Consider the following 16,015-nt stretch of genomic DNA (forward strand, 5'->3'; position numbering starts at 1 on the left):
TCTTAATCATAATTGTATGGTTATGGCATGGCATCACTACAGGGCACAGTGGATATTGTTTCTGTCTTACTATGTATTTCCACAGTTTGGCTTGTTTAGATTTCTGTTGTTTATAATCTTAACTATAAAGTTCCAGTGTTTGTAATGCTTGGTTTGGGAATAATTACATCCCTGTAATGTAAGTTTCTGATACATACTCTCAACTTGAACTCATTGTAATGTAGTTTGGGTTTTTTTGGCTGGGAATAAGTTAAGTTTGAGTATATGTTGAGGTCTTCGTTTTACTTGATTATAGTCAGCCTTAAAAATATAGCGTGGATCCAATTGGAAATGGTGATAGGATGACTTCAGCATTATCAAATGGGATCATAACATAAGAGAGAGTCTAGTAAGACTGCATGTTAATGTTAGTAGTTCCTAATTTAAGTAGGTACTAAAAATTAGACCAAATTATTTTAATTTTAGTTTAAATGTGCATTCTATATTCAGCTGCTACTTAAAACAATGATCTAATCTGTGTAAACTGGACAGGATGGCTTAAGGCCAAATCTAACTAGAAACACTTGCTAGTTTTGTTTGTGTACAGATACAGTGTGAACTACTTTGTTAATGTTTTGTTGTTGTTCTTAAGGATGCCATTAATGGTGAAGATGTACTAAATTCCATCAATGTTGCTGAATTCAAACTAGATTCATTATACCTTCAGCATATGGTTATCAATAAGACTGTGGTTGATCTCTCCGATGCCATTTTAGAGCAGAGAACACAATTCTCTAACTTGTGTCATGCTTTTTCATCTGATGCTGAAGAAGTATTGCACTTGACAGATGAGGTATTTGTGTATGACTCAGCTCCTCAAAGTCCTGTTAATGAAAATGCAGCTGTGACTGATACAAATCCAGTCGATGAGTGTGAACTCGGTCTGGCTGATACTTACCTGTCTCCAACTGCTGGTGGTAGAGCAAATGAATATCAAGATGCAGCAGAAGAAGGTTAGTTGCTGTAAAAATAGCCCATTGGTTTGTATGGTGAGGGAACTAAAATTGCAAGTTAAGCTTTTTCCTAAATATACCAGAAGTTTATAAGAAAAGATCTAAGTCTAACTTAATTAGAAGAAATATCTAGTTCAATTCTGAATACCATTTTTTATTGATGATGTTTAATATATTAAATCACATAGTGAAACTTAAATTGTGGCGTGTCGTACAGTTCATAAAAATGTTATTTCAATGACAGTAACTAATATAAATTACAAGTTAGAAAATGTAACTAACCAGCAAACAAATTGGTAGAATTTAAGAGGCTACTTTTTTTTGTACCCCTTTATCTTGCTCTAAAGTAAATTCAGCATTTTATGACCTGGATGACCCACCACACAGTGTTGTCTATCAAAATGAAGAGGGAAAATGGGTGACTGATCTGGCATATTATACCTCATTTGATAAAGAGCAAGACTTAAATCTACCTGCAGACAATAAAATAAGTGAGGACTTCATAACTGCATGTAAGTAACCTTTTTTCCTTGTTCTATTGACTACTTGGTTCATATAATTAAGACTGCTTTCTTTCCAATACATGATCATAGGAATGATTGGTGCTACTACAGTCTCTAGTGTCAAGTATAAGTCTCTGGTCCTGGAATCTATGGATTTCCCAAGAATTGATCATATGGCTAAGGCTATGTTTATGTCACGGAGGTCATGGAAGCCATGGAATCCGTGACTTCCAGAGACCACCATGACATTCTCTGCTTTAGCCCCAGGGGCTGCAGGACTCTGGAGGTGAAAGCCAGCGGGGTCCTGGTAGGGTTCCGGCAACAGCAGCGACAAGTGACGGGGGGGACCTGCAAAGTTCCAGCGACAGGTGACAGACTCCTGAGGGGGTACTCCTCAGGGTTCCAGTGACGGGCGACAGCCTCATGGGGGAGGAGGACGCCTCAGGCGAGTGGCTGGGGTGTCCTGTTTTCCCCTTGGTTGAGAATCCCACAGCTCCCAGCCACCAGGATGGTGGGAGAAACCATGGAGCTGCAGTAGCAAAAGTCGCAGACGGGTCACAGCTTCCGTGAATTTTTGTTTATTGCCCGTGACCTGTCCATGACTTTTCTACTAAAAATAACCATGACAAAATCTTAGCCTTACATATGGCTAATGGCTTCTTTCCCATGTCGTCCCCCTCCATCCTCCAGTGAGGATTGTGGTTTAAAGGATCTATTGACTCTCACACAGATGTGTCTGATTACTGTTGTGTAAGTGAGCTGGATGTCCGAATGGTACAGGAGTGTAGAACAAAATTGCTTTTGCTCTAGGGCAGGGGTTCTCAAACTGGGGTCGTGACCCCTCAGGGGGTCATGTGGTTATTACCTGGTGGCGTCACGAGCCGTCAGCCTCCACCCCAAACCTCACTTCACCATCAGCCTCCGCCCCAAACCTCACTTCACCACCAGCTTTTATAATAGTGTTAAATATAAAAAAGGTGTTTTTAATTTATAAGGGGGGTTGCACTCAGAGACTTGCTGTGTGGAAGGGGTCACTACCAGAAAAGTTTGAGAACCACTGCTCTAGGGGATGCTTTTTCCAAAGGTACTGAGCATTTGCAGCTCCTATAAACTTCAGGGTTGAGTGCTTAGCATTTCTGAAAGCCAGGTCCTAGGCGTCTCAAGTGATGATGTGCGCAGAATTGTAGGAACACAAAACTAATCAGAATCTTCAGAAGTAGCTGCTATAGTGACTTAGTAATTTTTAGAAGTCTTTGGCAGAGCAAGGATAGGAGTTATCCTAGTTGCCAGTTCAAGTGCTTAACCACCCGATCATTTCCCCCCACATACTACCTGGTGTTCCCCTTCATTTACTAAACACCTTCTAACTTCTGCTTCAGATGAGTCAAGGGTCATGTGGAAAACAACCTTACTTCGCAACACAACCCTGTAACGTTCTCAATTCATCCTGTACACTGGATGAACAGGGTTGCTACATTGTGTGATCATAGAATTAAAGACTGTATCATAATGCACATGTACAAGGAGACAAGTAAGCTTGCATGGCAACCTTACAATAGACCTATGTTCTCAATCACAACTGCTTATTGTAGGGACCAAAGCATTTATTATTTTGTATATGCTAGTAATGTAACTGCAATTCAAGCATGTACATCTAAAACATAAAGATGTGTTAAATTTACCATATTGGTTAATGTGTATGGATGTTGCAAAAACTGGTACACTACAACTCTGAAATGCTTTAATTTATGGGAGGCATTTTGAAACTTTGAAGATAATCTTTCATGGAGGATACATGGGTTTGAAAGCCAAAAGCTGGTTGAGTTCTGTTTGAGATAGGCCCTACAGTGTTGAAGACTATTGCTACAGACACTGTACCAAAAAAGTATTGACAGTTATGGCTTTTTTTTGCTGCCAGGAGGACTACATTACATCTAAAATGAAAGCTTATTTTTTTTACACCTAAGGAGTGGGGGCTAGATTTACAAAGGTATTCAAAGCAGGGGCTTTTGTAAATCCCCCACTCGCATCTTTGTGTGTCTATATACCTTTGTAAATCTGGTCCTTGTATGCATAGTTACACATGCTTTAGTAGAAAGCATTTGTCATTGACTTGGAAAAATGCTGCAAACTTTATGAAATTTTAATTTCAAATCAGTTTTATATCAATGGCTATGTTGTAGTTAATTATTTTCATTTTTTAAAGCTGAAGCAATAGCTAAGATCGCACAAGATCAAGAAGAATTTGAGAGGGATCACAGATTTTTGCAGGTTAGTGACTTTATAAAAAGTTAACTTTCTGAGAACTGCAGAAGGGTGATCTACTTATTTTGAACAACTTTCAAAGTGATTTTTTCATTCACAGGAAGAAAAAATAGACACACACAATACATCTGAAGTAGAGGATACATCATGGAAATCTGCCAATAGCTATAACCTGCTGAAGGCGTCCCAAACAACATCTGATCTTAGTAAAGATGCTAGCTACTTACGTTTGTCTTTGGGGGAGTTCTTTGGTCAGAGATCGGAAGCTCTTGGCTGTCTTGGCGGAGGCAGTGACGTGAGAAGGGTATGTGGCTGACTAACATTTTAATGCAAAGAACTGGACTTCAGTGTAAAGAAGAAAAGGATAAGAGGAACATAGCTGGAACTCTGTTTTTCTATTGCATTTGTAACCAATGCTTCCAGAAGAGTCTTATCTTCTAGACTAATCCAATTGCTAATAATTCTCTGTTCTAGCACGTGAGAGATATTGGATTAGTTTTGTTCCCAGGCTGGGAGTTATTAGAGAGCGGGTATAGGGCATGCCTTGTGTTATTTAAGGGACCACTTTGACTACCAGTGGGTTTCAAATGCCACCTTTTGAAGAAGTAATATTGTACATTAGGCTATAGCAGGGGTGCGCAAAATATGGCTCACGGGCTGGATTTGGCCCATCTAACATTTCTGTCCGGTCTCCTCTTCCCCCAGCGATCTCAGAGTCCAGGCTGCTAAAAGTCCCTCTGCGCAGCGGAGTGCTCAGGCAGGCTGCCTGCCTGCTGTAGCCCCACACTGCTCCTGGAAGTGGCCGGCTGCTGCTGGCACATCTCTGCACATCCCTGGTGGGTGGGGAGGCGGCTCCGTGCATGGCACCTGCCCCCAGCACCATCCTCAAAGCTTCCATTAGCCAGAAAACAGCCAATGGGAGCTGCGGGGGGTGGTGCTTGCGAGCGTGGGCGACGCACGGAGACCCGCTGTCTCCTTCCCCTTAAGGGGCGCGCAGAGATGTGCCGCAGCTGCTTCTGGGAGTGGCATGGGGCCATGGCATGCAGGCAGCCTGCCTGAACCTTGCTCTGCTGCCGGCCAGGAGCCGCCTGTGGTAAGCGCCTCCCAGCCAGAGCCTGCAACTTGCACCCCCTTCTGCACCCCTGCCCCAGGTCAGAACCCCCTCCTGCACCCAAACTCCCTCCCAGACACTGCACCCCCTTCTGCACCCCTGCCCCAGGTCAGAACCCCCTCCTGCACCCAAACTCCCTCCCAGACACTGCACCCCCTTCTGCACCCCTGCCCCAGGTCAGAACCCCCTCCTGCACCCAAACTCCCTCCCAGACACTGCACCCCCTTCTGCACCCCTGCCCCAGGTCAGAACCCCCTCCTGCACCCAAACTCCCAGAACTGACACCCCTCACCCTCTCCATCACGCCAACACTCTGTACCAGCCCAGAGCTCCCTCCTGCACCCAAACTCCCTCCCAGATCCCGCACCATCTCCATTAATATAGTAGAAATGTGCAGCCTGTGACGACTTACCAAAATTCGTGGCGTGGCCCTCCTGCAAAAATTTATTGCCCACCCCTGGGCTATAGTATATAGCAGGCCTGCACAACTCGTAAAGCGGCGAGGGCCATATTACTCCAAAGAAAATAGCCGAGGGCCGAACCCCCCCGGCCGTACTGAAACGCCCCCCCCCCCCCCCCGCGCCACCCAGCCCCGCCGAACCCCATCTCCCCCCCCCAGCGCTGCCCAGCCCCCGTGTAAGCAAGCAGGACTCACCCCGGCGGCGCCTCCTGCTGGTCTTCTCGGGAATTAGCTCATCCAGCCGTTGGAGGGTCCGGGGGCATTAGCTGCCTTCCCCGCGGAGCCTCTGGCCCCCCGGCCCGCTGGAGCGCAGCCGAGCGGGAGAGGTGCGGGGCTCCCCGGCAGCGGCGGGGAAGTTTATCGGTTTGGGGGACCCTGACCGGCTCCTCGCCCCTGTACGCCGGCCGCCCCGCCTGGGACAAGTCTCGCCCCGGCAGCCCCTCTCCGCCGCGTGTCTCTGATGGGTGGCCCACACCCCCGGGCCGCGCCGCCCACCCGGGCCCTGCCCGCTCCGCGCTGCCCCCGGACGCACCGTGCTGCCCCGTGGGCTGCAGGGCTGGAGCAGCCGCCGCGCTGCACTGCAGCGCTCCCGGCCCCGGCTGGCCATGGCCCGTGTGCCCAGGCTGCTGCACAGGGGCATCTCCTCCCCAGGCCCGGCTCGGGATCCAATGGGGCAGTGAGGGGGCGGGGCGGGGCTGGGGGCAGGGATTTGGGGAGAGATCCAATGGGGGAAGGAGAAGGCGGAGTGGGGCGGGGGGGGGGTGAGAGCCCCTCCGGGCTCCGCCTGTGCGCCGGAGCAGAGGGCAAAATTGTTTGTTTGTCCAGTGTCCCGACCGAACATCGTTCAGGACGCGGGACAAACAAGCAAATATCAGGACAGTCCCGATAAAATCGGGACGTCTGGTCATCCTAGCGCCGCGTCCAGGAGCAGCCCTGGACAGCGCTGCAGCGGCGCTGCTCCAGAGAGGCCTGAGCTCCTCCCGCTCAGAGCCGTGTGGTAAGAGGGCGGGGCTGCGAGCTGCAGCCGAGCAGCGGGAGCTCACGTCCCGCTGGAGCCAGGCCGCTGCAGCGCTGTCCAGGGCCGCTCCTGGACGCGGCGCGCTGAGGCTCTGGGAGACGGGGGAGGCGGGGGTTAGCAGCATGGTAAGGCTCTCTGAGCTGGGCATCCCCCCCGAGCCCTGACCCCCAGCTCCGAGCACAGCCCCTGTGAGCTGAGCAGCCCCCGACCCCATCCCCCAGCAGCCCTGACCCCCAGCTCCGAGCACAGCCCCTCTGAGCCGGACACCCCCTGACCCCAGCCCCCCCCAGCCCTGACCCCTAGCTCCGAGCCCAGCCCCTCTGAGCTAAGCACCCCCCGACCCCATCCCCCAGCAGCCCTGACCCCCAGCTCCGAGCACAGCCCCTCTGAGCCGGACACCCCCTGAACCCAGCCCCCCCCCCCGGCCCTGACCCCTAGCTCCGAGCCCAGCCCCTCTGAGCTAAGCACCCCCCGACCCCATCCCCCAGCAGCCCTGACCCCCAGCTCCGAGCACAGCCCCTCTGAGCCAGACACCCCCCCCGACCCCATCCCCCCGCAGCCCTGACCCCTAGCTCTGAGCCCAGCCCCTCTGAGCTGGACATCCCCCTGACCCGGACATCCCCCTGACCCCAGCCCCCGTGAGCTGCGGCTAGAGCCCAGGCCGGATGCCTCCCCCCTCGCTCGGACTTACCAGGTCTGCCTCGTGCCCAGCCAGCGCTTCCCGCCTCAGCAGCCCCGGAAGTGACGCTGGACGCCAGGCAGGAGGCGCGGGAGATGGCGACGCGTGTGCGGGGGGGGGGGCCGACCTCACAGCCCACGGTGGGGGGCAGTTTCCGAGTTCACCCCCTGCCCGGGGGGCCCGACCTCACAGCCCCGCGCGCCGCGCTCTGACTGCCCTGACAGTCAGAAGCGCGGCTGCCGGGTTCGCCCCCTGCCGGCGCGGGGGGGGGGACGGGGGGCGACCTCAGCCCCGCGCGCCGCGCTCTGACTGCCCTGACAGTCAGAAGCGCGGGGCAGGGGGCGAACCCGGCAGCCGCGCTTCTGACTGTCAGGGCAGTCAGAGCGCGGCGCGCGGGGCTGAGGTCGCCCCCCCCCCCCCCCGCGCGCCGCGCTCTGACTGCCCTGACAGTCAGAAGCGCGCCGCGCTCTGACTGCCCTGACAGTCAGAAGCGCGGCTGCCGGGTTCGCCCCCTGCCGGCGCGGGGGGGGGGGGGACGGGGGGCGACCTCAGCCCCGCGCGCCGCGCTCTGACTGCCTTGACAGTCAGAAGCGCAGCTGCCGGGTTCGCCCCCTGCCCCGCGCTTCTGACTGTCAGGGCAGTCAGAGCGCGGCGCGCGGGGCTGAGGTCGCCCCCCCGCCCCCCCCCCCCCCCCCCCCGCCGGCAGGGGGCAAACCCGGCAGCCGCGCTTCTGACAGTCAGAGCGCGGCGCGCGGGGCTGTGAGGTCGGGCCCCCCGGGCAGGGGGTGAACCCGGAAACCGCCCCCCACCGCTTGCCCGCGGGCCGCACAGTGGGCCCACGCGGGCCGCGTGTTGTGCAGGCCTGGTATATAGTAAAAGTAGGCCAGATACAGGAGGATCATTGGAGGTCTGTGGAGATTATCCTCTTTTGGGGTAGAGTGAGAAAAATCTGTTCAACTAAACAAAAATGTTTTAACAATGAAAACAATTATGTTGGTTTTTTTATGTGCTACCGACAATTTTTAGGATTTTATAAAACTACTTGAGGAAAAAATCACTAACTGACTTATTTTTTACAGCCATCTTTTGGTTATCATATTACATCTCCAGAGAAAAGGCAACCTGTAGCTTTGTTAAGGCAGTCTGATGCATCAAGAGGCAACTCTGAGCAAGAGAGTTCACAAATTTCTGATACGTTTTTTCCAGGTACTATAAAATTTATAGAAATTTATAAAATGGGTAAAATAGCAGGATCAATTTGTGAATTGTTAGCTATATGTGAATATTCCTAACCACTAAAATTAGAATTTGTGAAGACTATTATGAATAAACTCTCAAAGGGGGCAATCACTGAAATATTTTTCACCAGTAGTTATTTTCTCTTCTAAGATTAAAGAACACAAAATCTTTATAAGGACTGCATAAGGTCCTAATGCCAGAGAGAAACTTGAATTGTTCTGGCCATCTCTGCATCTTTCAGGAACACTGGAAAATTGCAGGAAATTACATTTTTAAGTCTTTCGGATCACTTTGGGACACTTAACACTTATTTAGCCTGTTACTAGTTAAATACTATTTACACAACATCATCTACATGTCTGCTCTTGTACAAGAATACAAGACTACGTCCCTACCTGGAGAGACAGTAGACATTGGGTGGGCAAGGAAAGGGTGAGAGTCATAACCTAGAACTTTCAGTAATTTGATTTATTAAATTTTTTTGAAGTGGTGGGAAGAACAAGTTTTTGCTTGTGAGTAGAGGGTAAATGTTATTGGGGTGGAACATTTCTGTGACCCTAGTCTGGATATCCCCCTTAAAGGAAAAAATCCCATAGTTCACTTATCGAATAAAATAGATAATTGTTGCCTGGGGAGCGGAGAGGGGAGTCAAGCATCCTCAGGTTCCTTCCTCATTGCAGAATTAAGATCCCAGAGACCTATGCTTTTATAGCTCAGGGGAGGAAAAGCCTCCAGAATCTTAGAGAAGTTTCATACCTTCTTCCTTGTCAGGGTGCAGCACTCAAACTTCCTCTTGATACTTCCCTCTCCAGCTCCTTTCCCCAGGAGCAGCACAATGTCAGCCAAAAACATGTCTCCTCTCAGGAAGACAATACCCTTTTGGAATCACGCCATAAAGGTGAGGAACCCAATAAACAACACACCCGCACTCTCCGAAATTGCTTGAGAAAATGACCAGGAGAATCATAGTAGCTATTGAAATCATCAGGAAAGTGAATCAAAAACTCAGGCATGGCAGCGCTGTTCTGCAAACACCTGGCTTAAGTTCAAGTGGTGTTCCCTTTGTGAAACAGCACTTACAGGCTCTACAATGGGTGAATTATGCCCTGCCTGTTCCCTGCCAGCCAACACTGGTACAGGGCTCAGTTGGACTGGTATGTTGGGGCCCCATCCTTGCCTGAAGAACTGCAATTCCAACACAAAAAAGGTGTTCCCAGACTGGATCAAGTTCTTGCTTCAAGTTCTACAGGTACAGTGTAGAGAACTAGGAGGAGGACTTGAACTCCCTCTTTTTTGTATCCTTTATGTGAACTGTCTTGAAAGTTAATCTTCTCTGCCCAGGACTTTATTTCCAATGTCACAGAAAAGTTTTGACTTGCTATTTCCTGCTTTTGGAAGGGATATAAATACTTAATTATAAGCCAACCTCCAATGGGAGATGGGAGACTTCCTCTGTGAGTATTGTAATTTCTCATTCTGTGATTTCTTGCACCTTCTACTGATGCAGTTGGTCCTGATCACTGTCAGACAGAACAATGGACTTGATGGACCGCTGGCCATGTTTGTGGGTTTTGCTTTTATTTTAATTTTTTTAAGTGAGAGATTGATGTGTTGAAATGAACTAAAATGATGTATACTATGAATCTGAGCCTCAGTGACTTTTCAGGAGTTAGTGAGGCAGGTTGTGCCTTCTTTTTCCTCCTTCCTTCTCGATGGCAGGAGAGGAAGTTGTCATACACACCTTCTCTATCAAAGGACTTTTGAGTCAGATGTCAACACTTTTTCTTAAACACCAATACAGAAAATGATTGAAGCCCCAACTGGCTACTGCCCAGAAGGCTCTTCAACCACAGGAAAAGCAGCTAAAAATCCCACTCTTTTCAAATGCAAGGCCTAAAACCAACCTGCCTTTTCTCCTGGACAGTAGCAGGATTTTTAGTATGCTTTCATGGCTATACTTCTAGGTGAAGGGAACATCAGGAAGATCTGACAAGACAAAGCTCATGGGACATTAATAGCTTTAACTTGAATGTCATTTTTAATTCTCCCATTGTCATGGTTTCCGTACCTCCAGTCTGGCTACCAATTCTACCAGATGATTTTGCTCTTACAAGCAATTTTTTCTGTGCTTTGATCTGAAACCACTGTAGTGGCATGCACAGTGATTTGAGTTTAGGCTTTGAGTCACCTTAGGAAGTTCAAGATAATTCTTTTGCAGAGTTAAAAGCCTTCAACAAAAAAAATCTTGAAGTGCAAGTTTTTATTGCAAATGTTTTGTTGGTTTCCATAGTTCCTTTCATTTGGGGTTTTACTCAGTTTGGTTGTCTTTCAATGCTGTTTCAAGCATGTCCGAATATTGGCTGTTCAGTCGGAGCTGTACCAGTCTCTCTCCAGTGCATGATTCTTCCATCTTTACTACTCCTTCTGTGAAGAGAGATTTTTGAATTATCTCTTTTTGTGAACCAGCACCTTTTTGGGACACAGACTTGGAAACCAAGCAACTGCCTTTGAGCTGTTAGCTAATAAAAGGTTTCTCCTACACTTTTAAAAAAACTGTATTCTTAGAGCAGAGGTTTGAGAAGGGATTTGAAGGTAGATAATGTAGCTTTGTGTATAGGATGTGCCTCCCAAGTGTGTGGGGTAGCGTGGTAGAGAGCACTAAGTTAGGAAAATGATCTTTGCTGCAGCATTCTGAATGGATATGAGATGGGTAAGATTAGATTTGTCATGTTCATGGAGAAGGACATTGCAGTAATCAAGATGCAAAATAAGAATTTGGATAAGAGCTTTTTAGCTGTGTAGATAGGAAAGGCCATGTCTAAAGGATTTTACTCAGAATTGGCAAGATACAGACAGGACACAGGACCTAGAGAGAAGTCAGTTGAAGATGGCAATGTCTGAGTAATAGGCAGGATGATGGTGTCCACAATGATCAAAAAAGGAGGTAATAGGGGGGGCTTTGGGGACAAGATTAGGAGCGGAGTTTTATTCATGTTGAGCTTAAGCTGACCGCTAGGAATCCATGAGGAGATGTCCGAGAATTGATATTGTGCAGAAGGCGACAGATCTGAAGCAGCGAGGTAGATCAGTGAATTGTCCACATAGAAATGGTAATTGAACCTGTGGTTGCAAATATTACTCAAAGGTAAGGTGTAGAGGGAGAAGAGAAGGTGACCAAGGACAGAGCCCTGTGAAACCTCCACAGAAAGCTGGAGCATGAGGAGGGTCATCCAAAGCACATGCTAAGGAGTGATTGAAGAGAGGGAGAACCAGGACAGGACAAAGATTTCAAGAAGAGTATGATCAGTGGTGTTGAAGATGGCTGAAAGGTCAGCGAGGATGAAGAACTGGTTCTGAGCTTTAGCTAGGAAGAGGTCATTAGTAATTTTTGGCAAGTGGTTGAGGTGGAGGCTGGGTTGGAAAAGGTCTAGGATGGAACTGCAGGAGAGCAGCTCCAGACAGTGATTGTAGACTGTGCGTTCAATGAGCTTGGATATCAAAGGAAGATGTGGTGGTAGTTGGAGAGGCAAGTGGAGTTCAAGGTGGGTTTTTAAGATGGGAGAGACTAGAACATGCCTTTATTATGAGGGGAAAGAGCCAGAGGAAAACAAGAGCTTAAGGAGAAGAGTAAGGGAGGGGATGAGAGTAGGCACAAGGGAGATCAAGAGATGAGGCGAGGTCACTGCAGCAAGTGAAGGGGTTAGGGTAGAAGAGCAGACTGACTTCTGCATCCGTGATGGGAGAAGAGAGAGTTGTAGGAGGAGAAGGGAAGGCAGTCTGAGGAGGGGGGGGATGTTTTGTCCGTTTTCTTTTGGCAGATATGCGTGAGATCCTGTTAGGAGAGCGCGTGCAAGCAGGAGGAGTAGAGGGTCTGAGGAGGGAGTCAAAAGGTGGCTGGTTGTGCTGTTTCTCAAGGTACCCAAGAGTGTGATTCACTTTGTTGCCACCTGCCTACAGTGTGAGGTGTTACCTCCCTAACATAACGAGACTGTCAGCCACTCAAGCACTCTCCTCTGGGCTATACCAGCCCTGCCTTTACCCTGCAGATTAACAATAGATGCACCCTTGTGAACACTACTTTAGTGTCCCCCTGTGATATTCAGCCCCGATCACTGGATAGCCACAGAAATCCCAGATCTTCCATTCCCAAAGGAGCCATGCATCCCGATTTTACCTTAGTCCAGTGCTGCTGTGTCTCTAACACCACTTGAGTTCAATTATAGTAAAACAAAAGGATGGCTATTTGAGAAAGAATAGAGATTCAAGTGGAAGCAAGTGTGAAACAGTTATGTACAAAACAAAATCATAAAACTAGAGCCTATACTTTATTAATAGTTACCTTTCTTATCTAATAAAGTAGATTCTCACCCCCAAAGTTCAGTCTTTTGCAACGTTTGCTAGCTCAAAGGAGCTAGGAGCGCTGCTTCTTTCATGAAGTGAGTGGATCCAGGGGGTCTTTCTTCACTCTGATATACTGAATCAGTGTTCTGTCTTCATTCACAGACAGGGCAATCCCCTTGCTGTCATATCACTTCCATGTCATTTTCACTTCCAAGTGGTTTTGGTGTTTATGGTTTGTCTTTGATGGTTTTCCATTGACTTTTCTGGGTTGGTGAAAAGGTAAACAATTGAACAACACATTACATAATCAGCTAGCCAGGGAGGCTCAACTCCCTCCTACCTGAATGAGCCCTCAACAAGACACATTATTCCCTGGTGACTTACTTTCACTCCAAGATCATAGGGCATAACTTTCAACATAGTTACATTATTCCTTAAATATTACCTGTATATACATCTCACAATGATGAGTATCAGTAAGTTACAAGACTTCAGTAGAGAACTCACATGTTGCCCTTTATGGATGAATACCATGAAAGTGGTCCTTTGGGTGTAGTGAGTTTGGCAGGTCTGAGATAGGAGTTACTTCTAAAGAACAGTGAACACTTTGCCAGTTGGCACCAATGGGCCTCTGTGCCAGACTGGTATTGTGTGATGAGATTCAATTAAATTGGAGAAATAGAGTTGTTTAGCAAGGAAGATAGCAGAACTGAGGGAGAAGAGAACAAATTTGTAGTGCAAGTCAGCCGGATGTTGGGATGCTCTGCAGTGTGAGAGCAGGATCATAGGAAGAAGATGTTGGAAGTGAGCCAGGATTGGGGATTGGCAGGTTTGCATCTTGTGTTGAGGGAGAGGGGCAAGAGTCAAGAGTGGAGGAGTGAAGCATGCAGAGACTCAACAATCCTGTTAAGGGATGAGAGAGCTGAGAGCAGACACAAGGAAGTAATCCATACTGGTGGATGGGAAATCATGGAAAGGCTGAGTGACGGGTTGTGTGGAGGGGTTGGGGCTTATGAGCAATGCTGAACGAGACCAAGTGATAGTTAGAAAGGGTAAATTCTGTAGCAGAGAGAGAGCACAGTGGTTGGTGAAGAACCAGCAAAGCGAACAGCCTTCTTAGTGAGTATGAGAATTGAATGAGGATTGCAGGTCAAATGGAGAGTTGAGGGTGAGGAAGTGAGTAGCTAAAGGGTTGAATGGAAGTTGGTGTTCCTGAGGGTTACTGTGGGAGATTGACACCTGGCTCTCTTTTCCTCTCCAATCAGAGGAAGGATGATGTGGAAAAGTCGGATGGATGGTAGATGAGAGCAACATGGAGGGTGAGAGGAGAGAAAAGTTGTACTTTTTCAAAAGAGGAGAAAGAATGAGAAGGGAAAGGAGTAGGGGGGGAGGTGTTGGTTTTGGATTGGAAGTGTTGGGAATGGAAGAGAAGCCCACCACACCGTGATCTGGGGGGAGGGTGGGAGGAAATGTGTGATGCTTCCCGGGAGTATCTAGGGTTGTGAGGCATCTCGCCACAAGCAACACAACCCCCTAGGTCTATGCAGGCCGTGCGCTTGCTCGCTCGCGCTCTCTCTCTCTCTCTCTCCAGGTTAGTGATACGCACACTCCAACCACCAAGCTCTCCAAGTGTCTCCTTAGAGTGTCTGGCCCCTATTCCACGGGATACTCTCAATATTTACCGATTCACTGCTCCCAAAGAAGCAGTAAAAGCTTACAAGTTACACCTCAGATTGCAGCTCCACTAAACACAGAACACTTTGATATGTTTGTAGTGAAAACAAATAAGCATATTAACAAAGTATAGAGATTCCGGTGATGGTAAGTAGAAGTATTGGAAACAGAGGGTTACATGTAAAATGAAATCACTCTCATTCTAGTGCCTAGACTTTTAGACATGAGAGTATCTTGTTAATTAAGTATTGCTCACCAGTGCTTTCCAGCCAGGCAGGCTGTGATATCCCTTGTTTTATGAAACAAGGCATAGAATCAGAAATGTAGGACTGGAAGGCACCTCAGTAGGTCATCTAGTCTGACTCCCTGCACTCAAAGCAGGACTACATAATAACTAGACCATTCCTGACAAGTGTTTATCTAACCTGTTCTTAAAAAACCCCCAGTGACGGAGATTCTACAACCTCCCTAGGCAATTTGTTCCACTTCTTAACTACTCTTACAGTTAGGTTGGACATTAGGAAAAGCTTCCTAACCCTCGCTGCTGCAATTTAAGACCATTGCTTCTTGTCCTGTCTTCAGAGGTTAACAAGAACTATTTTTCACCCTCCTCCTTGTAACAACCTTTTATATACTTGAAAACTGTTATCGTGTCCTCAGTCTTCTCTTCGCCAGACTAAACAAATCCAATTTTTTTCAATCTTTCCTCATATGTCATGTTTTTTAGACCTTTAATTATTTTTGTTGCTCTCCTCTGAGCTCTGTCCAATTTGTCCACATCTTTCCTGAATTGTGGCACCCAAAGCTGGACACAATACTCCAGTTGAGGCTTTATCAGCACAGAGTAGAGCGAAAGAATTACTTCTTGTGTCTTGCTTACAACACTCCTGCTAATACATCCCAGAATGATATTCGCTTTTTTTGCAACAGTTGACTCGTATTTAGCTTGTGGTTCAATATGACCCCCCAGATCCCTTTCTGCAGTACTCCTTTGTAGGCAGTCATTTCCCATTTTGTATGTGTGCAACGGATTGTTCCTTCCTAAGTGGAGTACTTTGCATTTGTCCTTAGTAAATTTCATCCTATTTACTTCAGACCATTTCTTCAATTTGTCCAGATTATTTTGAATTTTAATGCTATCCTCCAAAGCACTTGCAACCCCTCCCCGCTTGGTATTGTCCGCAGACTTTATAAGTGTACTCTCTATGCAATTATCTGAATCATTTATTAAGATATTGAGCAGAACCAGGACTGATCCCAGTGGGACTGCACTCGATATGTCCTTCTAGCTTGAGTGTGAACCACTGATAACTACTCTCTGGAAATGGTTTTCCAACCAGTTATGCACCCACTTCTATAGTAGCTCTATCTAGGCTATATTTCCCTAGTTTGTTTATGAGAAGGTCATGCAAGGCAATATCAAAAGCCTTACTGAAGTCAAGATATACCTCATCTACCGCTTCCCTGCCATCCAAAAGGCTTGTTACCCTGTCAAAAAAAGCTAGTAGAGTTGGTTTGACATTATTTTTTCTTGATAAATTAATGTTGACTGTTACTTATCTTCTTAGTTTCTAGGTGTTTGCAAATTGATTGCTTGATTATTTGCTCCATTATCTTTCTGGGTACTGAAGTTAAGATGACTGGTCTGTAATTCCCTGGGTTGCCCTTATTCCCCTTATGATAGATGGGCACTGTATTTGCCCTCTTCTAGTCCTCTGGAATCTCTTCTGTAT

General features: G+C 47.6%; 1 protein-coding gene across 1 annotated transcript in view; it reads left to right on the forward strand.

The window, feature by feature from the left end:
- The window catches only part of CEP192 (centrosomal protein 192), a 185,828-nt gene that overhangs the window by 55,697 nt on the left and 114,116 nt on the right, over positions 1-16,015 (forward strand). Inside the window, exons 12-16 of the mRNA XM_065398324.1 lie at positions 632-992; positions 1,340-1,504; positions 3,702-3,766; positions 3,861-4,064; positions 8,108-8,234. Of these exons, the coding sequence (XP_065254396.1) occupies positions 632-992; positions 1,340-1,504; positions 3,702-3,766; positions 3,861-4,064; positions 8,108-8,234 (922 nt within the window). The remainder of the gene's footprint in view (positions 1-631; positions 993-1,339; positions 1,505-3,701; positions 3,767-3,860; positions 4,065-8,107; positions 8,235-16,015) is intronic.

This window comes from Emys orbicularis, chromosome 2, assembly GCF_028017835.1.
Source record: "Emys orbicularis isolate rEmyOrb1 chromosome 2, rEmyOrb1.hap1, whole genome shotgun sequence".
Taxonomy (NCBI): domain Eukaryota; kingdom Metazoa; phylum Chordata; order Testudines; family Emydidae; genus Emys; species Emys orbicularis.